At 31.5% G+C, this 27,246-nt stretch overlaps 1 protein-coding gene across 2 annotated transcripts in view; it reads left to right on the top strand.

The window, feature by feature from the left end:
• LOC139091758 (terminal nucleotidyltransferase 5C) overlaps positions 1-26,560 on the top strand; it is a 75,387-nt gene extending 48,827 nt beyond the window's left edge. Inside the window, exons 1-2 of one of the 2 annotated variants that reach the window (XM_070641937.1) lie at positions 17,440-17,549; positions 24,340-26,424. In XM_070641937.1, the coding sequence (XP_070498038.1) occupies positions 17,532-17,549; positions 24,340-26,415 (2,094 nt within the window). In that variant the 5' untranslated portion in view covers positions 17,440-17,531 and the 3' untranslated portion in view covers positions 26,416-26,424. Of the gene's footprint in view, positions 1-17,439; positions 17,550-24,339 lie in introns of those variants that run through there. The other variant, XM_070641936.1, reaches the window with a different exon arrangement.
• Positions 26,561-27,246: the final 686 nt, after the last annotated feature.

Here is a 27,246-nt window from a genome sequence, read left to right as displayed (position 1 = left end):
TTGGATTCTAAGTAGATGAGTAAGAGTTTTGGGGAATTTATCTAAAATTAAGGGAATTATTTGAATTTGATTTATTTTAAAATTGAGGGATTTGGTGACTTTTTAGGGATGCAGTTCTGAAAAACATTAAATTCTAAAATTTGTGGAACTCGAAGTCGATTTGAGTCGACAATGTCATGCAAAATCCAAGTCTTCTTTGAAGCCTGATGAAAAAGACACTTAAATTATAATTAATCGGTACTTAAATCACCAAAAACTCGAACTTTTACTTCTTCAACCACTGTCTTTAACCCCCCAAAAATCAAAAACTGTTAAATACATTAAATAATCTCCAAAATTCACAATTTCTCAAGAAAATCCCCTAAAATCACCTAACATTCAATATTTCATCATCCCAATTACATAAAAAATCCCCAAATCACTGCCAAAAACGAAAAGTCAAATTTCATGATAATTATCTCACAAACAATGCACTTACTCATTTCAAGAATCATTAAATTTCAAGAGTATCGTCAACTGATAGTCAACAATAATTGTTTAGTCTCAAAAGCACAAAGGAAAAGTCGGTGACAATGTCGGGGTCATTCACTTATGACGTAAATGTATTTATGAAACTAGAGCTGTGTCTTTATGTAAATTAAGTTACACATTTTTAATTTACGTCATTTTCAAAATGCGCCCTTTAAAGAAGAGAATTTAATTTTTAAATTGTTTTTCGTGATTTAAACTTTATTTTTTCACCTTGAAATAATTTTTTTTTCCCTCTCTTGTTTATTTACTTAAATAATTTATTTTAAAAGCTCAACTGCAAGCCGCGTTTGACTTTGATATTATCAAGAATAAAAGCAACAAAATAATAAATATGCGTGTAGCAAAAAGTACACACAAAAAAAATAAATGTGGGCCATGTAGAAACTTTTGAAAAAGTAGCAGAAAAAAATACCTGATACGTAGTGAGGCGTGGAGTAAATTTCTAAAAAAAAATAACAACAACAACTATCATGAGAAACAAAAACTCATTGAACCTTGAAATCGTTCGTACCCGACATATGAATTCGAAAAAGCATTAAATTAATGAAAATATATTATGAAATCGCAACACCGTACCGTATTCAATATGAATTGAATGTGAGAGAGCGAAAAATGCACCCAATAAAAGTGACTTATAAACCTTGAGACACACAACGGAGCAAAAAAAAAACACAACGTTCTGTACATGAAAAATGAAACAAAATATGGGTATGGAAAAATATATATATTCAGACATAAGCAACGTTTGCATGAATGGTGCATTTTATGATCATTTTGATGGTGCTGAATAAATTGCACGCGGTTTTATTGTAAATTTCACTGGGTACAGTAAAGTTTATTAATTTTTTGTGGGCGATATAAATCCCTTGGGGGTCTGGTAGGTGTTAGTTTGAAGTCGGACACATTTGTGGTAATTTATTGTGAATTTTCAATTACGCTAGAACGAGGAGTTCAATATTTGTATTAATTATATCGGAAAGCATATGATGAAGCAGAAAATAAAGGCATGTTTGATGAAACGCAGTCTTAGGGCAGAGTTAAGACGATCTCGGGCTGGATTTTTTGGCCAAAACTTTAAGTTGACTCAAATTTTAAACGGAGTCAAATTGACTTGACTCGACTTTTTGATATAAAACTCGAGACGACTTAAATTTTTGGCCCAAAACAGCCCCATGCTAACTTGGCTCTAGTCTGATGTCGAATTTCATCAAATCTTACTTTGAGCTCTGGCTTTGGCTATTTTAACGTCGTGTGACTTCCGGAAAAATGGCTGAAACCTTTAATCTTCATTAAATTTTAATTAATTCATCTACAAACTAATTTATTAATTTTTTTCTATTTTTTTATCATTCTAGGTAAATATTTTGTCAACCTTATCATAATAATACAAGAAGAGTTCATAAGCATAAGCCCTAGGTGGGTACTTAAAGTAAATTAATGTAATCTTATGCTTCAGTCTTTAAAATCGAACCTAAATCAGTTATGGTAAGCTGTGTGCTGCACCTCACTAGTGTCAAATAAATGGTTGACTACCACTGGCATAGATATAGAAAAATTCTAAATCATGGGATCCCCAACAAGCCATACCTCCAAAAAAAAAAAACCCTTGCAACTTGATACCACAATCCCAACTATCCATCTATAAATAAAAAAAAAGTCACAAAAATATAAAAAAACCCAGATAGAATCACACGCAATCCTCAAACATGAACCCACAATACAATATAGTTGTAAACAACAACAATATAAAGTTAAAACTGTCCGAAACTCAATCCCTGAATTGATTGATGTGCCTTTTATATTTAACTTTACAATAGCTTAGAAAATGCAACAAGTTCACAAAAATAAAATTTTTCAACATGTGAGACTAAAAATAGTCACTTGACGATTGGCACGCGTTAAAGTATGCCAAAAAAATCTAAATTTATTTTAATATTAAACACCTGATTGTGTATCAAGAAGTGGAATAGCTCATCGGTCATCTCAAGATGTGCTTCTTGTCAAGCACAAACAAGAGAGTTATGAAACGTCCACAAAAGTTAGTCAGTTGAAGACAAAGAAAAAAAGATGAAAATTTATTGCAACAATTTGCCAAATGGAATGTAACAATTCATTATAGACACGGCTACTTTGCATAAGTGTGTCTTCGATAAACCCATAAGCATGTCTGCAGGATGCTGAATAAATAAAAAAAATCTTTAGATTTCAAATAAATCATCATGTTTAAATATCGTATATTCATCCTTTCACTTTATGTATTTCACATTTTATTTTGTGAATGTTTAGCGAGTCACAACGATGATTCGCGACATGAGAAGCACTCGCATTCACTTACAATGTGAAGTATGAGGAAATCAAAGAGTAGAAAAAAATGTTATTTTATTTTCTGTACTTTTGCTATTCAAAAGTGATGCCGTAACTAATTTGTCAAGTGTGTATATGCAAGGTGGGGTGTCTTTAGTGAGGAATTTGATGATTTGGGAAGGTTTGGTGTAGAATTCTTGGGAATTTCCGGCAATTTTTGAACAAAACTATGAATCTCAGCACTAAATTGATTCATTCTAATCTCCTGTCCACTCAATCCCTTTTAATACAACTTCATAAGCACCACAGCTCTCCAATCAATAACTAATAAAACCACACAACCCATTAATTCCATCAATAACACTCAACAATAATTAAAACACTTACAATCTATCTCTAATACTCACTATCCATCACTAATTCACCAACTTTACTCATTTTTTTTTGCGATTATAAAAATTAGATTAAATATCATTAAAGTGAATGCATAGAGAGAGTTTTTAGATTGCTTCATGGTTGATTCATAATGGCTATAAATTCAGAGGAATCTGATATGCCAGTGCACGTAGATTTTTAATGGCACGTCATTTATATTGAAGAAGTAAAGTTGATGGAGGCACTGTTTTGTTTTCGGTATTTGTTTACAGGAAATGAAGCGCTTTAGTGGATATTTTAGTGAAATTGTAAGGAAATATTGTGAATTATTGGTGGGGACGATTTGTGTGGATGGAATTTGAATTGTTTTGTTCGGGAAGAAATGGAAATTGTGGCACTTAGTGTCTAGCAGGTTAAAGAGACAATTAAGCATGTTCAGGTATAAGCTCATAAGCACCATAACCTTAAAAACTCCAAATAGTATGCAAAAACCAGTGTATACTCATTTAGAGCAACATAACCTCAAAAATTAAGAATCCATGGCCCGAAAACCATTCAAAATTACAGCAATTAATCCAATCTATGTCAATAAACCAATATCTTGCCAATATGTATCCCTTAAGCTTAACGACCAATAAATTACAAAAAATTTATCTCATTAAAGGTTCAATATGTTCTTAACTTCATTGTTCAAGGAGGTTTTGTCATGATAATTCACCAATTCAAGGTCCACAACTCGATCGCATTAAATTAAAGGACAGAATTAATTCATAGCCGCATGTTGTTCCATAATTGCAAGCGCAAAAAATAAAACTGAATCAATAAACAACTTCTGATTACTTTTAAAAGAAGTAAACAAGTTCTGACCGTACCCAAAGTGTAGCAAACAGTATAGATACTTAAAGGTATTATGTTTGCACATTTGCAATAAAATAAAAGCAGCTTTTATCAATGACGTACATCTTCCATTCACTTTCTGTTTCACATTTCAAATGAAGAGTTGCATTAAATGGAGCATTTAATGGCTTGCTATATATTTCGCAAAGATACAACCTTTGCAATACATTTCTATATAAGTCACATCTCATTTTTAGCGCATTTTTGAAATTTTTTTCAAAAAGGTAGCTTAATAAGACACTTTGTTCGTTTGCTCGTTTGTTCGTTTGTTCGTTTGTTCGGCTGGAACGCGAGATCTCGAAAACTAGACATCGTAGAGAGCTCTAGTTTGTTTTAATAGCTTCGTTCTATCAAGTTATTGGGTTATCGGTCATTTAGAAGTTTCAAATCAACGCATAAATACTATAATTAACAGTTTTTCATTTTTATATACAACAACAACAAAAACAACAACACGTTTTTTCATTGTTTTACAGTGTTTTTCAATGTTTGTCGATGTTTTTACAGTGTTTAGTGAAAAATGTTTGAATTTTTTTTGACCGTTATGAGGTTTGAATTATGAAAATCCGTTAAATGATGAAGTTCTTAAATTTGTGGAAGTTTTATACGGATCTTGTTTTTAAGATCTGGAAGTGACCTGGATCTTACTGGATCTTGGTTTTTAGGTCTGGAAGTGACGTGGATCTTACTGGATCTTGGTTTTTAGGTCTGGAAGTGACGTGGATCTTACTGGATCTTGGTTTTTAGGTCTGGAAGTGACCTGTATCTTACTGGATCTTGTTTTTTAGGTCTGGAAGTGACCTGGATCTTACTGGATCTTGGTTTTTAGGTCTGGAAGTGACCTGGATCTTACTGGATCTTGGTTTTTAGGTCTGGAAGTGACTTATTAATCAATTACTGATCGCTGGGACAAAAATGCGCTGAAGTCACTCGATAAGAACGAGTACTTTTGTAATTTTTTTCATATGTACACAACTTCATGGAAATGTAAGAAGACAAGCAACAGAGTTGAATGGACGGATGACGGTGAAAAATAAGTGAAGATGAATGAAAAATAATTGTAACAATTTCTCATCAAGCTTTGCAATAAGATGAAGGATGTCTTCCTAAATGTGTGCATTGCAATGAAAAGTAAAAGTTTTTTTTTTTTTGATTTGCATAATTTTGCACACCTCATCCATGATGATGATTTCGGCCGTGGCTTGATCCAAGATAGAAAGAGAAAAAATGTGAAGGAATTTTAATTAATTTAATTTTAAAATCTGAGATGAGATTGAGGATCATGGTTGGTGCAATTTTGTTTTCTAGTTCAGCTGGTATGAAATTGTAAGTGATGCAATTGAGTTTCGATGTGGTGGGCAGTGGCTAGGCTAATTTAACTATGTTTAAGAGACTTGCTTCAGGAATTTAAATAGAGCTGAATTCAGTAGTGCTGAATAAAATGCTGAAAAGAGCTTAGTTTAAGAATGTCAAGTAGTATCGAATTAATCAGGTATTAACAGACCTGGACTCAGTAGTGCTGAATAGAGCTTGAATCAGTAGTGGTGAATAGAAGATGAAGCTGAATTCAGCAATGATGAATAGAGGTTATTTTGATATTGTCGTATAGAACCAAATTCATCAGTTGGAGCTGAACTAAGCAATGCTGAGTAAAGCTGGGTTCAGCAATGCTGAATATAACCGAATTTAGTAGATCAGAATGAATCTGAATTCAGCAATGCTGAATTGCGCTTATTTTGATTGTGTTCAATAGAATCGAATTCAACAGGTGAAATTGAACTAAATAATGCTGATTAGAGCTCGATTCAGCAGTGCTGAATAAAATTGGATTCAGCAGTGCTGAATAAAATTGAATTCAATAGTTCAAAATGAAGCTGAACCCACTATTACTGAACTTAATTGAGACCATTTATGATGAACATTCAACAACCTTTTTAAAAAAACCACAATATAGCCTCAAACTAAACATTTTTCCTAACTTATTCCTTAATTAATCAATCACGTTCATATCATCATGCCTACACATCATCCATTCCCTCACTCATAAACTTTCAAATTCCTAGATGTGATTGCAAAAAAAATAAAATTTTTATTCATATTAATTTCAGTACAATTAAGCAAAAATTGAAGGTTGTGGCTAGACACAATGTATACATATGAGCAGTAAGAGCCGCATTCAATGGCATTTTTGACGCTCTTCAAATACAATGCAATCTTTTATTTTTTATTCTCTCTGTTATTGTGTTCAATTCAATTTCTAACCTCAATGTTAAAACATGCGAAATATAATCATCATCATCATCATCATCTGCTATTTTACTTCTGATGCAATAAGCTCTGCTTGTCATTCATAACACATGTGAGAGATACATAGACACATTGTGAACGTTAGATCAAAAAAAAAAAAATGAAAATTAATGATGATCACGGCATGAAACATTTTTGTGTGCCTGCTGTCTAGCTGCCTTTTTTTTGTGTTTCTTCTCAATATCAATCAAAATAAATATTGCATAAATTAACATTTAGTGATGATATTGTTTATATAAAATGAATTATGCAATGTCCTGGTGATGAATTGTTGGATATTTTGGAAAATTGATCATTTAGGAAGGCAAATTCAGTAGTGATTGACACTAAGAAGCCTGTGGTGATGTCTGATGATGTTAATCGCAGGTGTAAAACAGAGTTGCAAAGCAGAGTGCCTGTGACAAGCAAAAACTGAACAAATTATTGGTAATTTATATGTTTTTGTAGGAAAAACCATATAAATTATCAAGAATTTGTATGGATTTTGGCTGTGAAAAGCAAAAACCGTTCAAATTCTTGATAATTTGTATGGTTTTTTAGGAAGAAAAAAATTAATTATCAAGAATTTGTATGGTTTTTTTTGTAACAAGCACCTGTTCTGCAGCTCTGGTGCAAAATTTCAAATTTTTACTTGAGAAATATTTCATCAAATCACAGTCACGAAAATAGAAGCCAGCCAAAAATTTTGCTATGTCATCTAATAGTCCATTACTATGCATATAATGATCATCATGCATTTCTCAACAATAACGAGTTAGTCTTGGCGCTTTGATTTGATCTGAACAGTAACAAAAATATTTTGGCATTCAGATGTTTTTTCCTCTACAATATCTGGTGAAGCATCACCTGAATGCGGAACTACCGTATCGTTGTTATATATTATATTATATTATTTCTGTGTTTTTGTTGCTTCTCAAATTTTGTGCACGAGATTTGAATAATTTTTTTTTCATTTTCTGCCTTTTGTTTGTTTTAAAAATGCACATGTAGACATGAGCAGCTATGTGGGTGTAGTAATGAGTAACGAGTGTAATTATAATCATCACATATTCGCATGCTATGACCAAAATTGGATGCGAATGGATTTGTGAATGAATAAAAATGCAGTTAGAATTTGAGGTGCGTTATGGGAAATTTTCAACAATTTTCTAAAATAAATCAAAAATTCTCACAAGTCAAGATCCCCAACAACTCAATCTCAGTCCCCATTTCAAAAAAAACACATACTCACCATGATTTCACATCATGAGCATGAAAAATAATGTGATAATTTCTAACATTTCGTGAGACGACAACAATGCGACACATTCGAAGTGATTTCCGGAAAAAAGAAGTCTTGCGATGCTCTAATTTTTTTTCATTCTTTTTTAAGCTATCGTGTTTACTGTGACCGAAACGAAATGAAATGTGATGAATTAACAGTTTCTTTCCTTCATCTATCTCAACCTTTTTTTTATTGTTTCTTTCTCGTTCTTTGCTCTAATTTGTTTTTTTGGTTAATTGATTTTTGAGAAATGAATTGAGAGATCAAGTTGTTGCTGGGGGATTTGAAAGGTGTGTAAATTGGCGTTTGGTTCGGGGCATCGGATGAAATCGATTTGAATTTTGTAGGGAGTAGGGATTTCAATCCCGGGATCTAAATGTATGTAATCCCGGGATTCAATCCCGGGATTGCATATAAATTAATCCCGGGATTGAAAACCCTAGTAGGGAGTCAAGTTGAATCAAATCGACTTTTTCAAAGCGAATTTGAGCTGACTTTGAGTTCTGGCAAGGATCGTTCTATTATTGTGTTCAATAGACATGACATGGACATCACTATTGCTACTGTAACCTATAAAAAGGCCTTTAACAGTGGTTAGGGGTCGTTCGCTGTGTTTGGATGGCGTCCAAAAGACATTAGGGTTTGAAAATGAACGATTTATATGGCATGCACCTGACTATACCTATTGCAACCCACATCAAGCCCTATAACAGCCAACATCCAACATAAAGTACTTCCATACAGCCACGCAATTCCTTACCCCCACCAAAGAATTAAAAATCCCAACCTTTATAATCAAAAAGACAATTAATTTCCCTCATATCCAATTCTCAAGTGAGATCCATAATTAAATTTTACAACAAAAATTTCCCGCTTGTCCATTCCCATAAAATCTCAAGATCTTATCAAGCCATATCCATGTCCATAAGGCATTAAATTATAAAAATAATACAATTTATCCTTAATCAAAAATTAAATTACATGACTTGCTGTGCGAATAGCATGTGCAAGTCAAATACAATGTATTAATTTTTTTACGAAGTGATGAAAGCTTTAATACAATTTAATTCTGGCCTCAGTTTGCTCAAAAAAGAGCCGGGGCTCTGATGATTGAAGACATAAGACGCAGGCACATGCCGTTCAATTTTGTTGGAACATGCGAAATGAAAGCAGTCACAGACTTAAATTTTTTAATACTTCGTCAAGGATATGGAATAAAAAAAAATTGTACAGTGCATTAAGCATTCAGTTCAATGTCGAGTGACATGTTACAGTGATTGATAGTGTAAGAATTGATCGACTTTTAGGTATGGTTTGTATTTCTTTTCATAGAACTTGATGTTGATGGATTTCTTTTGTTGGAATTCTTTTATGAAGTGTGTTAAAAAAAAAGATGTTTTGAAAGGTTTTGCGATGTTTTTTTGAGTGGTGGGGAGAAGCTAGTAGATAAAGTAGAGGTTCGTTTATAAATAGTGGTGAATTTTTAAAGAACTGAGAGTTCTGAAGCTGCTTACGTCATCAATTCACATTTTTCTGTATGTAGACTTGACGATCAACAATAAAAGCTTTCAATTTCAATTTAAAATTATCAAAATTCTCTTAAAATATCACAAAAGTTTTTAAAATTGATATTTTAACTTCCTTCATATCCACCATGACATTTAAGTCCATTCCATCAACTTCAATCAATTCAATTTGATTGCACATAATCAAACTAGATCAACAACCAGCCAATCCCCAAAAAAATGTTTAAATATCATTTTTATAGCTTAGCAAACACGCAAAAATAAGAATTTTTAGTCCAGATTTCATCAACACATCCAGCAGTGGATATTTTTCAAGAATTATAAAAATAACATGAAATTTAAGATTACTAATTTTTTTTTATTATTATAGATCAAATTAGTGTCTTGTTTATAACATTTTTGTTGCCTACAGCACTCGATAATTCTTGTTACCCAAATAAGAAGCTCCCACCCTTAAATAATAAAAAAAATTCCAATACTCTTGACATTTAATTCTCTAGCTTGTCCGTCTATCATACACAAAGCAACAAATAAATGTTCCGAGAGCAAAAATTGCAATGGAATTTAATAATAATTAGCAATACCAGGCATAAAGTAAAAGGTTGACGCGTGAGAATGAACCATGACTGAGTGAGAAATAAAAAAAAACATTTTTAATTACAGTTTCGCCATCTGTCTATGAGTGCAGGTTCTCTCTGATAAGCATGCTAGCTTTTCAAGGTGCAAATGACTCAAAAGTGTTACTTAATTTAATAATATATTACATTGACAGCATTAACATAATTTTCTAGTGCAAAATTTAGTTTTTTACGTAATTTAATTCCTTTTTGACGCAATGAAAAATTATTTAATTAAATTGCAACGAAGCATACAACAATAATGGATTTAAAGTCTTTTGTGTTACGGTGCTGAGATATATTTTACATTATTTGATTATTGAGAGGTAGAGTTGGGTATGTTTGATGAATGTTTAGAGTCAGATGAGTGATTATAGGTTGGAATTTGAATTATATCCTTGACAATCTTGGCTTGAGACTTGCTAGAACGACATTAAACGATAAATTGTTTGTTTTGCTTTAAAATATAGCAATTTGGTGCAGTTAGGGCTACTCTATGTCTTGCAGCAACTCCAATCGATGACTAAGTAGTACCAAAGCTTCTAAATTGTCCTCCGCGAGCTATTTTCTACATTTTTAAATTTTTTAACAATTTTAATGAACATTCATTAGCCAAAAATACGCTCAATACCCCCTCAAACACCACAATTCCCTTCAATCCATCTTAGTATTTCCCTTTATTTGCCAAACTTACAAGAAATAATAGCGTCTGATTACAACAAAACAAACAAAAAAACGCTTTACAGCATAAAGACATTAATAGAAACAAAACACAAATAATATTGTTTGTAAACGAAACTAGTCTCTTAGGCCCAAAAGTCGACCACGATTGCAATTCAACATATATTCAAACATGTATCTATAATGGAATGAAATATTATTATGAAAAAAAAAATGTATAACTTCAACTAGAAGTAAATCGATTCAAGGGCACAAGTATCCGGTATTTGTTGTTTTATTTTGTTTAATATCCAGTCATACATTACAAGCTGTATACATTCTGAGAGATGAATTGAAATATATTTTTCCATTTATACGTATGGAATTGGAATGGAATTGAGTGTGGTGGACATGAGAGAATCAGATCCGCGATATGTGAATATAAATTCTGACAGCATTCACACTCTTTAAATATTATCTCGTGCTTTAGTTATTTTATTCATAATTGTAGACACAAAAAATTCTTTTAGTTCTGACATCACTTTTTTTCAAAAATGTCTTATTTAAATAAATCACGTCGCAAAAAATTTGTGATGAATTGAATTTTATTTTAATTGATTCTAGTCTGCTGAATGACAGATGTGGCTGATTTAACTGGGACTGATGATATAAATCAATTTGGAGATGAAATGCTGTAGATTTGTTAGACTTTTTGGAGCTTGTGACAGAAAATTCTGAAATTTAAATTCCAAACTAATTAAAAACATCCAAAACAAATTCAGCCCACCTGCAAAGTCCTTCCATAAAACCAAAATCAAATAATGTCCAAAATACCAAACCAATCAATCAATTCACAAAAGATTTTGTCATCGTCTTTTATTGCCATATCAAAATTAATTAATGGATCTATTTTCCATCATCGCAAAATTGCCTTTAATCTCGTTTAAATATCAGAAAAAAGAAGCTGAATATCCAAATAAAGACTATGGACTAATTTGAAAAAATAAAGAAAAAAAAAACAGCAAATAAAAGTCAACTTTTAATGTTAAACACCCAAATACAGCTGAATAGATGATCGATGTTGGATATCCGACAAACTGGCAACAATTCTCGATTCTATGCTTCACGCTTCTCATCATGAACCAGTTTATTGGCATATTGTGGCTTACTATAGCTTACTCAATTCTATCATAATAATAACAATGTGAGATGCTGATTATTTATGGCGGGTTCTCCAATTTATTGCTACTATCTATTCAAAAAAATTATCAAAAACGCCAACACACTAAAAAAAGTGCCTCTCACTGTGATTCCCATTAATAATGAAATTGCGTGTGCAAGTGACGAGAAACGAATGAAATTTGACGTCATAATGTATGACTTGTTATCATTATCGTGAGCATACGCACGCATATCATATTGTTATTTGATAGTTGAATGATGATTAGAGGTGGAGGATACTTAAATGTCATGTAATGAAGGCTTTTGGTGACGTGATTTTTTTTGGGGAGATTGGATGTTTGGTTTGAAGGTTTTGGAGTTGAGGGGATGTCGCTGGTGTCGGTGATCGAAGTTTGTCTGGATTTTGTCAACTCAGTTTGATTTTTCTAAACAAATTTTGAGTGAATTTAGGTCGATTTAAAGCTATTTTATCCCAATTTCTAATGAAAAATCGTAAATGCGGGTAGATTGGGGTGTCAAGAGCTATCTAAACCCTTATACTAGCTATAAAGAGGTGTACAAAATCTGAAATATCAACATATTGCAAAATCATGAATAAATCTCCAAATCATTACAAAACAATTTTAATCCGCAAAAAAGTTGCAAAATCAGCTAGAAAATTTTTACTTTCACTGCAAAAAAAAAAATATCCACAATTTTCTTATTTTCACTCTCTTTAATTCACAATTTATTCGATCTCTAAGCACAAAAACAATAAATTTATTCACTTCATTAAATAAAGCATCAACAGCAACAGCAGAGAAATAAAAAAAAAACAGTTTTTCTATCTATTGAAAAAGATCAAATTAAAATATCACGTTTATAATGCATTAGGAAGTGCTTCATACAATAAAAGAGCATCAGTTGTAAAATTTGTAATGAAACAGACGCGATAACATCAATGAAATGAACCCGAGTAGAGAGAAAAAAATGAAATGTAAAAAAAATCACCACACAACCACATAGTGGGCTTTAATGTAATGCCAGCCGTAATAATAATATCGTGGAATCAACAGCAGACACTCTAACAATAATTGAAGTTACACATTATTTTAATAATGATATGAATGTTATATGCTGAGTTTATGTACAGTCAAATGGAGAGATTTTACAAATGCAGACATGTGTGTGGATGTAATTTGAACAAAAAAAATTTGTTTGTTGCTGTTTGATTTACATTGATGATCATCATGATAATGAGCTGTTTGTGGAAATGCTGTGCAGTTTTGAGAAAAAATTCTGTTTATTTCCCATAAAAAATAGACAAATTTTTAGTTAAAATGTAAGAAAATCTGTCAAAATCATGAAATTTCCAGAATTTTTCACAATATTCGCGACTCAGTCAAGCTTCAAATTCATGAATAAATTTTCCATCATGATGTTTCGAGAAAAAGGCAGCTCAAGAAGTGAAGGGTGCCATAAAATTGAGTAAAAAATTTGCCTTTTAATAATAAATTGTCGCCTAGTTGCATGCATAATTTTGAGAATAAGATCGAAATTTATATTCCGCCCTGTGCCTTTCATCTCAAGTGCTATTTTATGGCATAATATATTTAGAAGTCAAAATTTGCTCTCAAATTACCCGAATTCATGGAAATTGGTTATTTTTAGTGACCTTAATTTTGGGAAAAAAATTGTTTAAATGTTTATGGAAATTTGATTTTTTGGGGATCAATGACTGGACAGTTGAGGAATAGGTTGAATGTTAGAAGTAGAAGAAATGAGGAGGGTCATTCGAGGAATATTGTCTATAAAGGTCAGAATCTAATGTCCTCAGGCTTGCCTGACCTTAGCTTCGACGCGAATTCATCGAAATCCGGTCCAAATCTAGAGTCAAATTAGCCAGAGGACCTCAAATGGACAAAAATACGTTAGAACTAGTCGTCAACCAGTTATAACGTCTTTACATCCACTCAGGGCCTCTTAATATTTCCCAAATTCTGCATTCATTTTGCCTTTCGCGTACAACTAACCAAAAAGCTTGTAAACAACTTATAAACTGTCCAATTAAGCCTTAAACACAACAATAATCATCTCAATTACAATCTGACGTAAAATTGCAATTCACAAGACCTCCTTTTAGCCTAAATGATCTGACACCAATTATCATTATATCCAATAAATAAGGAAAATTATACAATATTTTTTATATATTTTTTTATTTCTTCTGTCCATATCGAATTTCCAATATCAAGTGTCCAGTCACGTCCGTAGAATAAGTTGTGTGAATATGATGAGCTCATAATTATCTCAACAACAAGAAAAAGATGTTATGAACACAAAAAAGTGAAACGTTTATGTAATCAGAGATGTAATGATGATTTAAGATTGCAATAAAGATGATAAGAAGTTCCATTAAAGATGGAGGAAGTCCCTCAAAAAAAACTGGTATCCATGTGCAGAATAATTTAAAGATTTAATGAAACTGATGAGTTTAATTGATATAAATCCTGTGGACATGTTGGTTGGTTTTTGCTTGTCGTCAAGCTTGTTTTATCGTAATTTTATATTTTAATTAATATTTTCAATATCAGAATTAAATTGAAAATATTTACTCAGATTATCAGTCTAAATTGTAGCAGTTTAAATGCAGATGAGGTTTAAAAAAATTATTAATTTTCTTCATGCAAAATGTCGGAATTCATAATTTTTCTGCTCCTTCGTTCAACATCACATCGCTCACACAATATGAAACGTGATTAAACTTAGGAAAAATCGAAAATATTTGTGTACCTTACCTGCTAACTTACGCAATTTGCACGAAAATATGAAATAAATTCAGCAGCACATTTTTGACAAATCTGCAAAAAAAACATTGAATTTTTATGGCCTGAATTTGGTGTTCGATATCATGAAATATTTATTAATAATTGTTTTACAATCAGCCTTAACCTTTGAGCGGTATTTGCGTTGGAATTGCAAAAAATATTGTTGGGTAATTTATTTTTGAAAATTAATTATATTTATTGATGGATTTTCAATTTTTTTCTGATGATTTTTTAATTTTTTTCTTGGTTTTTCAAAATAAAATAATTTTTTTAAAACAAAATTTTACATTAAAAATATGGAAAAAATTGTATTTTTATCAAAACCTTACAAATGTCCCCAAATCATCAACCCCGCCTCCACACATGACTCCACCAATTGATCAAAAATAGAGTCCATAGACCTCCAATACTCACATTATTATTCCTATTATTTCCAAGTGCTCAAGTACCATCATGTCAACTGAAAAAAGCTACATAATATATGATACACAATAATACCTTCATGGTTCACGCATTCATAATGAGAAATAAGCGTAGCCTGACGACAGTAGACGAAACGTTTAAGCTTCAATAATACGAAAATTATTGGTTTTTGCACTTGATATTTCTCTTTTTTTCCATACTTTTTTGCCTTGACGACAAAACACACAGAAAATAAAGAAAGATCCTCTTAAAATCATCACTGAGTGCTTGCCGAAAAAAGACTTCTTCAACATTATTTGCTCATCAAACCCAAAAATTGTATTTTTTCTTCTTTGTGCTTTGGTATTTACCACCTCATTTAATGATTTAATATGGATTTTTAGGGGGTAATTAATGGGGAACTTGAGGTTTAATTGTAGGATTATTGTAAGAGAATTTTTACATTTTTTTTAATTGTTGGCTTACGTTCTTCCTTAATGAGGGCATATGGAGGTTTCCTGCTTACTGATTCTTACTTACTTCGGCGGCCGTGCAGATCAAATGTGATCCATGGCTTTTCTCAGATGCAAGGCTCGAAGTCGACTCGGATTTGGTATGATAAAGTCGACTTAAATCGACTCAATTTCATATAAAATTCAATTCAATTTCAAGCTCTACTCAAGTGTCGCCTGAAACTGGTATTATCACTGACTACAACTTACCAATTTTCAATACTAAATGCAATCCTGTCTCTGTGAACAGCTCCCTTCCATGAATTCTCTGGCCGTAAATTAATAAACATACAGTTCGACGTGAATATGCTCTGGTCTTCGATACTTTTCTATACATTTTATGGACTGTTTTACGAGTGAAGGTTCACAATAAAGCCAAGTCAAGTACCTACTTGCTTACTTACTTTGCTGGTCATACAGATCAGTTGTGATCCATGACCTCCCCCTTGACTGAGTCAAGTACCTAAATTCCTTAAATAATGTCAGTTTAACTTGTGGACTGAGAATTTGTACAAACTAGATGGCAAAGCTATCAACAGAGTCAGATGGAAAGCCTTTTATTGTAACCTAAGCTCCACATAGGAACATGGTTACAGGAAGTAATTTCCGAAGTATCCCTCAGTTCAGACAATTTACCATGGTCAATAATCATCAAAAAGAAGTAAAGTAGGCACTTGAATAGCCATTATTTAACACCATTACTGCAAACAGCTCCCTCAAGCAAAATAGTCCCTTCGAGAACCATCAAAAGTGTACTCAAGAATTCTCTCATCAACCCCCAACTTCATTTACTTACACAATCAACCCAACAAACACTTTCTTACCTAATACTTTACATTTATTTTCGCTGATATTTTCGTTATGAGCACCGCCGAGCATACAAAAAATCTCTCTCTTATTTTTGCTCACATAATATAATCCACTCAATAATAATATTATACTGCTGAATATGTGAATACTTTAATGCCAGTTGAGTTACAAACTATTGCTGAGCTGCTCACTTTTCTGTTCATTCAAAATATTATTTTTTTCTTGTGTTTCGGAGTAGAGTTTTAATTCAGTTCCATTCATAACGTATGATGAGTGACGTGCATAAAAATTATTAATTTATTTTATTATTTTTTTGTAAGTGCAATTTGATTAGAATTGAAATAACATTTAATGGAAAAGTTTTGAAGGATTTGAAATTGAAAGTTGAGAAAAATAATTTAAAATTTAAATAATTGTTTGAAAAATTGAGATTTGAATTAAAAATAGTTTTTTAAAAAATTGAAATTTAAATTAAAGGAAATATTTAAAAAAAAAACGATAATTTATTGAAATAAAATTGCTGAAAGTGAAATATTTTATTTTAAAAAAATATAAAAAGGTTTAAAGAAAAATAAAAAATTAAAATTTTTGAAAAATTCAAATTTAAAAAATGTGAAATAAACAGTTTTTAATAAAACTAAGTGAATATTTTTTAAAAATTTAAATCATAAATTCAAAAAAAGAATTTTTAAAAATTTTAAATTGATTTAAAAAATTAAAATTCTGTTTTTAAATTGAAAAAATTGAATTTATTTGAAAAAACTCAAAAATAACATTTTTAAAACTCGCCACATGTGCGTTCATTCACATAAAAGAGTAAAAATTTTATGCACAAAAATCCTCAATTAGAGTAGAAAAAAAAAATGAGATTTTATTATACGAATGTTTCGGTCTGCTGTGCTGTAAGTGGCGTTAATTAAATTAAAAGAAAAATGGTTCAATGATTGATGGAAGTGAAAATAAGAGTAACAAACAGTGCCGACTACATTTTGCAGTTTTTTTTTTACGGACCGCTCTAATTTTTTTACTTTAATGAACCTACTTTACGTACTATCATAAATTTTTTGATCTCTCAATTGTGCTGCTTACATTTATCAACGTGAATTTATAGCCAATTAATGACAAGTTGTTTGTTTTGTATTGTTTTCGTGATTAAATTGAACAATAAATGTGCAGTGGTTAAAAATTGTAAATTAGACGATAAACATTGAATTTTTCAAGATTTGTGTGAAGTTAGACTTGAAAATAAATTTAAAAATTGATTTCAAAGTGAAAATATCAACTGAAAATTTGGATTTTAACATTAAATTAGCATTGAGACCTAATTTGGAGAATTGATGGAATATATTAACTATGTAAGAATTTAAATTTACTTTATTTATTGAAAATTACCCCAAAAAACCATAAAAATTCCAATTTTCATGAACAACAGCTTTCAATCTTTATTAACTATCTAAAAAATGTCACTTATTCTACTTAAAAACCATAAAACTAACAAATTATGACCACAACTCCACCCAATCAATTTTAAATCTACACTTTATTCTCATTATCGCCATAAATCCAATCTAATTTCACATAATTAAAATTCCATGCTACAAATAAGAACTAAATAAATATAAAATAACCGTTTCATTAACTATTTTACTATATTTTCCAATATTATTAATAATAATTATCAAGGTGTTGCATTAATTTATGCATTAAAAATTAAGATTTATAATCAAAATGATAGATAAATCAAGCCGCACACAGCCAGTTTTGAAACTGTGTTAGAAATTTTTTTTATATCCATTAATGTAACACTTTTTCATTGATCTTAATTGGTTCAACATAAATGGTATATACGAGAGAAGCGAACAAAATGAGTTTTTTTGTGAGTGCCGTTGACGTTGATAGAATGTGAGGTGAATGAGCGTAACATTGGATGGACGCATGCATCATTAATATTTCAATCATAATATTTTATTGAAATATTGAATTATTTTGTCAATTTTAAGAGAATTTTGAGAATCATTCTTGGATGTCTAGTCAAGAAAATGACATTTAAGTTAGAAAATTACACAAATCTAAGCAAGGAAATCAACACACAAAATCTAATAATACTCTTAATGTCCTCTTCTTCCATCTCCTCTCAAATGATCAAAATGCGTTCACTCCAATTGATTTCATTTCTCATCTCACTGTTCTCACTCTCACCGAGTGCCTCAATTTATGTATCTGATGTTTTGCTGTATGGTGCGTAGTGAAACTTCACTGATTAATTTTATTTTTTTTTTTATTTAGCGTGAATTTTTCAGAACGGGAAAAATTTTTGTCATGTTTTAACAAATTTTGGACATAAATTTTTGATTCCAACTGACCTAAAAGCCTCAAATAGCTACATTTTACCCCAATTATTCCATAAAATAGCCTAAAAATCGCGTTAATCCAACCACATCACAGCAAACTCATTTTCACTATTTCTATCATCATCGACTAGAGCTATAAAAATCCATAAATATGCTGAAAATAAAAACTCTCGCTTAGAATGTGCGATCATTGACGCGCAAAAAAAAACTATGTGCAGAATGAGAGAGTCTGATAGAAACAAGAAGAAGAACTAAAGTAGTAGCAGCGAAAATGAAAGAAAATGAGAAAAAAAAGCAAAAGCAACAAGTAAAAGTTTCAATTCATTCATGTGTGCAGGCATTTGCTTAACATATAACGATATAATATAAATAAAAATACGGCAACATAAAATGTATGTAAGAAGAGAAATAAATGATTTTGTGTCAGGCAATGGGCAACCAGTTTGGATGAGGCTCGCCACATAGTTTTCATATGTTTTTTGGAGAGTTTTTTGAGCGCGGTTGTGTGATGAATTGGGTTGGGATTGTGAAGGATTGGGTTATTGAGGGAGAGGTGTCGTACTAGCTGAGAATTGTGGACCTAAAAATTTAAATTCCCTTAAAATGAGCCGTTTACCCAAACTGCACTGTAAGATGAACCATTTTAACTCAAATATGGGTCAAATTCAGCCATCAAGGTGTCATAACGGCAACTTAGCGTCTTATCATTAACACAGTGACGGAATGATGTCTTAGCGTACTCTATGCTGCTGTTCAAGTTACCCCATCCAGTACTAACTTACTTACTGCAACCATGCCCCGACTTGAAGCCTAGGTTATTACAAAAGCCCTTCCATCTGACTCTTTTGCTAGCCAAATCACAAAACTTGTACAAGTTACCCCACCCTGTACAGTCACACTATCAAACCCCCATTAAAAATATCTTCAACGCTATTTGACTACAGCTTAATCAATCGATCTGTATTCATACATTCATTAAGCATGTGTGGCTATCGGTAATGCTTATTATATTTATTTTTGCAAAAGAGCTTATATCCGAATGTAGTTCAACTTCAATTAAAAAATGTGTAATTTAATAGCAAAAAAAAGCTGTTCAACATGTCGGTGTACTTAATAGGCAATTTACATAAAAAGTGTTGTTATCGGCTAAAGAATGAATTAAAAAAAAGACACGCATTTTATGCAAATAATAAATTTATTAAAAAATGTTCAACAAAATGTGGAAAAAAAAAATTATGATTTAAGTGTCCCTCAAATGCAAGCTCTGGTATCTAGTTAGCATATAGTACATGCGATAAAACATATAAAAAAGGCATTGAATTTATTGGGTCACATTTGTTTGCTGTTTGACTATTTTACACCGCACCGCGTATATCCATAGACGAAAAATATATAATAAATGTGATACATACATACAATATGACTGATATACACATAATAATAATATTTTTTGATAAATTAAATCAAAATTGAAATGTGTCACAATACGTACACAACATTTTCATACTGCTTGTTAGCCTTACTTGACGCCAGTGTCATAAAGTGCATTTTAAACTCTTTTTTTTTCATAATTTCATAATTTAACAATTTTTTCATGAATTTTTATTACTTTTTTTGTACTTTATTAAACTGACTTTCGTGCTAATGACTCTAGTCGTAATTTATTCATTGAAGTAAAAGCTTTTAACGATGCAATTTAAAATTGTTGTTTATATTCAGATTATAAATGAAAAAAAGACATGTCAGATAAGTTGGAATTACTGTGTTTTAACTGTCAAATTGGAATAATTGTTGAATTTATGAAAAGCTTATTTACTTAATAATTTGTATTGGGTTTTGATGGTGAGCTGATTGTTGTCAATTGTTGATGTGGTTGTTTTTGGAATCAGGGGGTGTCTAAAAGAGGTTTATGGGGTCACAAGTGTTCAGGATTGACAATTTCTAGATTTTTTTGAATTAAATTCTGATCGCGCTTGATGAACAGCTTTGATTTTTCAATAACCAGACACAAACGATTCTTTGACGTTTCCTGGCATCGAACCAATTATCAACCAGAATTATTAAAAGCTCAGTCACGAGTTCTTCAGACAAAAATGCATTAGAACTTCAAAAACTACCTCAATTGTTCAAATATCGACTTATTCCCATCAGACTTCCTAAAATCGTGATTTTATTAATAGTTTCCAGTTTTACGTGAGAAATTCCAGCTTTTCTACAAAAAAAATTTTTCAGAATTCATAAAAACATCCAAACTGTCTGCATAAATTGCATGACATCATTCTCTAGACCAGACAAAAATTACCTCCAATTAGTTGTATTTTTGATAACCCTCACGTTGCTTCACACGATAATTGTAACTAAAGCGCAACAACCACAGCCGATTATGTGTTTTATGCACATTGGTGCGTTATTTAATGAATGTTTATCGATAAACAAGTTTTTAATACATACACTAGTTAGCGGGGCACAGCATTTTTTTATAAATCGACCTTCAACTTCAATTCAATGTGTCATATCACATGTCCTTGCTCCAGCTCACTCAATAATCTACGCACATACATATAGGTAGACATTATTGCATGATTTATATCTTTTTTCTTTTATATTTCACGTTCTCTTGTCTCTGATACGCATCATGCGCAGTTTCTTATTAAAAAGTGTATATATTGCGAGAGATAAATAAAAGTTATGGCAGTTGGATATAATAAAAGGGAGAAGTCGCATAAACATTATTGAAAAAAGATTCAAGCGTTGTTGTGAAAATTCTTATGAGGGCGTCAAATTTCACTGACATCCTTTTATGCTTGTTGTAGATGTGGATGGAAAGAATATAAGCTCCATTAAGCTTAACTTTATGCCTTCGTTGAACAACAAAAACGAAAAAATTCTCAAGTGGAAATTTAATATCAATCAATTCTGACCCAAGGTGGAAGTACTTGAGGTGGATTTTTATAGGCAGAGATTATTAGGCACTTGTGGGATGTAATTTTTAAGAACCTTAAAGCTTAACAGTTGTTTTATGAATTTTTAAAGGATTTTTTCATCTCAAAATTCAATTTGATGTTGCCCATACCTAGACATCCTTAACATTCATTCCCATCTATCCATCCATCCAATTTAATACAAAATAAGTAAAATTAGACCTTGATTAACCTTCTCAATCTTCAATTTTTGATATTCATTTCTAACAAGCATGCCTTAACCTTTACGTTATTTAATATTCCATTGAACTGCTCCATCTTCTCAAAAAAAAGAAGCGAGATCTAATATCAGAGAATATAATAAAGAAGAGGAAGGCTCTTTGTCGATGTGAAATCGCTCATTCATTTTACAACATTGCCGACATTGCAATATACTTGACAGATTTCTTATTTGGTTGACTAGGTTTCCTTAGAAAAATGAAACTTTTTTGGAGGTTCCTTTGGAAAGTTTGAAGGAGATGAGTTAAGTGGGAGAAGTTTTAAGGTTTTAATGAGAAAGTTTGGGTTTTAAATGCTTGAATTCTGTAGAATTGAGCGAGATTTTTGTGAATTTATGCCTAATTTAGCTCTAAAAATGGAATAAGCTGCAACAAGTCGAATCTAAACTCAAATTCTTAAGTTAAAATCTTGACATTTGTTACTAGACGTGCAGCTGCCTATTCTGACCTATGCCACTCGGAACACATTCACCATTCCGGACTAAACATGATAAAATTCAAGCTTAACTTCCTCCTTTCAAATATTCCAAAAAAAGATCAGCTCCAAAATATTTATCTATCCTTCCCAGAACTCCTTATTTACATTTTACACGTCTATAAAATTCGATATGGGATATTCCAAAAAATGGTTTCATTTTGAAAATCAAACAGCAATTCTTCTTCAACTTGTTCGGTTTGAATTTTTTTCAGCCGTTAATTTTTAACCAAAACTTTAAACCAAAAATTATTTTCGATTTATTTTTTTCTTTGAAACATACTAATTAACATTTGTGACACTATTAAAGTGATTTAAAGAAGTCAACTATGATTTTAAAGATTTAAATGCAAAGATCTTCTAAGAAAATATTTTGACTCATAACGGCTTTTAAAAATTTAAATGTTGATTTATCTACAAATTTGTTTTCAAAGCGCTGATATTACTCGGTTACACTTTTTTTGTCAAACATTTTTGCAATTTTAGAGATAAATTAAGCATTTAGATGGAAAGAAAGATGCCTAAAAGCTAATTCAGAACTTGAACTGTCGATTTAAACCATTTAATGACACTTCGAATGCTCAGAACGTGATTAATTTTTACATTAAAGATTGTAGACTCACGATTTTTAATCATTGTGTAACCGAGTAAGATTTTTTAAATTGAAATAACTATTTAAATAGACAAAATAATCAACGCAAATGTGGTATTATCAATGCTAAACAAGTGGTTAAATCAGTTTTGCTAAGAAAATAGCAAGTTGTAAGCATACTTAGCAAGAAAATACGATTTGGAGAAAAAATTGTAGAAAAATCTTCTCTTGGAACTTCCCATATGTGTTTATGTCGACAGCTATTAAATTTGCAGTACATATACAGCATGTGTTGATAATGTTTTAATGTATGTACATACATGTATATATGGTGAAAGGAACAACATGAATTCTAATAAATTTTTTCCTTATTTTTCCAAGAATAAGAGCATAAATAAAAGTACACCTCATACATGCTGTTGACGTCAATAGAATCAATATATTAAAATGAATATTAGCTATGATATAACATGTTTAAATCAGATGTCCTTCCATTGATTATTCTCAACGGAATTTTGCAATCGACAGGAGGAAATAAAAATGAAAATAGTATTAAAAGGCAATGATGATGTTCGATAAGCTTCGAACATGATTCTACAATGTGCAAAAAGGAAGCCTTAATTTTTATATAAATTTTCTCTTTTTTATAGGCAAATTTTTTACGATTATACTTACAATATTCTTAATTAATTTTGTCTCTTGACGTTGCTATATTCTTGATTTGATGAGATTTTGCTGCTCGCGTGACTTTAGAATGAAATTGTCATGCTTACGTAAATTAAAATCAAGTTTATTGTCGATTATTTTTGAATGTTTTGGAACTTATGATGTAAAAAGGTCAGAAATTGTCAAAAAATTCAAAATTTCTCAAATCTATATCCAAAATCTTCAATCCATTACCATCACAGCTCACTTCCTCACACATGCACCATTTCAGGCAATTTAATAATAATTAATATCCTTGATAATAATCGACATGATGATGATGCCCTTGAGAATGGCCTTTTATGGGCCAATATGTTATTAAGACTGAATTATACCATCTAATATCATTTAATGAAATTGTTCTTATCATGTGAAATAACAATTGAATCTCCAGTGGACATGATTGTTAATTAATTTATTACTGGACATATTAAATGAGAGTTCTTTTTTCCATTCATGGTTACAGAATGAATGAAGGAAATTTGAGACATAAATTTGGGTCAGTGTTTGGTCTTGAGGATCAGTAATGTACAAACATGCTTAAAATGTAGCAATTCTATAGCTATATAACCCAAATTACTATTATCAAAGCAATAATAAACTTCCATGAATAATTCTGATTTTTAATTCCAATTTTTCACTTAATTGATTAAAAAAAATGTAATTTATTTTTCCGACAATCGAGTATGTCAACCAATTGTTTTATGCTTATGAACTCATCCATTGTCTTTTCACATAACCTAAATTGCACATTTAATTAACGTCAATATTATCACAAAAAAATATGAATATTAATTTTTACTTTTATTTTATATCATTTCAGTGTGGAACATTAAAGGTTCCCTCGAACGACAGATATCATCACCGTCAACAACACCGTCGACCGTCATCCTCATCGGCTGTTACATATTCAAAGAAAAATAATCATCATCATCAAACTGGCAGGATGGATGAAAATTACACAACAACAATCCGACCAAATTATCATCATTATCCGGACTATGCACATTCAGATGGCGGCTCCGTAACTCCACCACCGTCACCTAGTTCTAGTTCAAGTAGCTCAATCGTCTCATTGACAAACTCATCAGCATCATCATCGAATGACAATATCTCTTATTATATATTGGATGCATCACAACAGCAACAGAATAGTAGTAATAGTAATAAGAGTAGTAAGAAGGTTCCACAGCAAAAGTCACAACAACAACATAGTAATAGTAACAAGAATGGTGCCACAAATCAAGATGAACAGACAACAACAACAACAACAACAACAACATCAACAACAGACGTTGAAACAGAACTAAGTAATGAATTCAATTGTAATTTATCAATAAATGATGATGCCTCAAATGTTGCCGTATCTGACAATGAGGTTGATGATGTTGAATGTGATGATGAAATTGATGTTGAGAGAACATTAAAAAAGGCTGAAATTGAATATGAGCAATCCCAACAACAGCAATTATTGCGACAACAGCAACAAATTGATCAGCAACGTTTAGCGGTGCTATCATTTGAGCAAGTTAGTAAATTGAATGAAGTTATGAATGAGCATGTCTCAATTCATGGACGCGGTAATTTTCCAACACTTGAAGTACGTTTAAAGGATTTTGTAACATTGGTACGTGAGAAATTGGAATTGGATATACAAAAAGGTGGCGCTGGTATGTGCGTTAAAGATATTCGATTAAATGGCGGTGCAGCCAGTCATGTTCTTGCTTACGAGGCGCAATCTTATAACGATTTAGACTTAATATTTGCCGTTGAATTTTCATCAAATCGACATTTTGATCGTGTCAAATCAGCTGTACTCTCAACATTAAGTGATTTATTACCAGATTGTGGTCTACGTAAACGTATAACACCCGGTTCATTACGTGAGGCATATGTTGGTAAAATGGTTAAAGTTAATAATGATGGTGATCGATGGAGTTTGATCTCATTGGGTAACTCACCTGGTCATAAAAATGTTGAATTAAAATTTGTCGATACAATGAGACGACAATTTGAATTCAGCGTTGACTCATTCCAAATTGTTCTCGACTCATTGCTATTGTTTTATGACTGTGCTGAATTGCCAATATCTGAAAATTTTTATCCAACTGTTGTCGGTGAGTCTGTTTATGGAGATTTTCATGAGGCTTTGTATCATTTACAAAATAAACTCATATCGACACGACAACCGGAAGAGATACGTGGCGGTGGACTGTTGAAATATTGCAATTTACTTGTGAGAAATTACATTCCGGTCGATCCGAAGCAAATAAAGAAATTGGAACGTTACATGTGCTCGAGATTCTTTATTGATTTTCCCGACATCTTACAACAGCGCATTAAACTCGAGGCATATTTGAGAAATCATTTTTGGGGTATTGAAGAAGAGCCTTTGCAGTATCATTACTTAGTGCATTTACATGAGGTTGTCGAGAACTCAACTGTCTGTCTTATGGGTCACGAACGTCGTCAAACATTGAATCTTATTGAACAATTGGCACTTCATGTGAGCTGCCGGGAACGTCAAAAGATGCAACATCATCATTCAACATTAATGTTATCGCCATCACCACAACAACACGGTCATCAACTCACAGCACAACAGCAATCAAATTGTGCTGCTATCTCAAGTCATCCTCAACAAATTCAGCAATATACAACAGCAGATCCATCTCAAATGATTCAACATCTACAGGCAACAACTCAATCACTCCAAAGTACGGTCGTAACCCAACAGCCACAAACAATAACAGCAACAACAACATCGACTGTGACACCACAACAAATCCAATTACAGCCAACAAATCAGCCGGGATTATTGTATGCAAATGGTGTGTATTATGCACCTGTCACCATCTGCACATGTGGCAATCAAAATCAATATTTATTAAGCACGTGATGCGAGGATGTCCCGAGCCAAACGGGACAATATCAATGTCATCAACAGCAACAGCAACAGCAAGAATTATTGACCAATATTAATCATAAGAATATTATTAATAATAATAATAATAATAATAATAATAATAATAATAACAATAATAATAATATTAATAATAATAATAATAATAATATAATTAACAATAATATTAGCAACAACAAAAATTATACGACTACGAATAGCTTTATTGATAATAATAATCAGACAGTGATGATGAAACAGCAACTGAAAGAGTTTAAAATGAAGCGAAGCCATAACAACTACAACATCAATAACATAACAAGTAGCAGTACAGCTAATATCAAAAAGCATGTTAAATTTGCTAAATCGTCAGTCAAATCAACAATCCCATCAACATCATCAACGACACTAAAATCATCAAAAAAATCATCATTAAAAAAATCAAGAAAAATGTCAACAAATCCATTTTTAATGGATAATCAAGTCGTTCCGACAATGCAAATCGATGAGAATCCTGGATTTTATTACTATTACTATTATCCAACCGATGAAACTACTGCTGCACTGCAACAACAACAATTGAACGATGAGCAACAACAACAATATTATTATAGTAACAATCTTGCGGGCAATTATTACTATTATGCGATCGACAGCACATCAGATGGTAATTATAGTGAGTATTTGATTCAACCACCCGTCAATAATGAGAATTATAATCATCAAGAACACATGAACAACAATACAAACACAAATAATTGGAGGTGATTCTAAGTAGTATCGGATGAGCTGAGGGTGGAATGATGAACATTCTATTAATAATCTTGT

The sequence above is a fragment of the Chironomus tepperi genome, unplaced genomic scaffold (genome assembly GCF_022539635.2).
Source record: "Chironomus tepperi strain 1889 unplaced genomic scaffold, CSIRO-AGI_Ctep_v1 contig_261, whole genome shotgun sequence".
NCBI classification, from domain to species: Eukaryota; Metazoa; Arthropoda; class Insecta; order Diptera; family Chironomidae; genus Chironomus; species Chironomus tepperi.
This window is presented reverse-complemented; position numbering and strand designations above follow the sequence as displayed.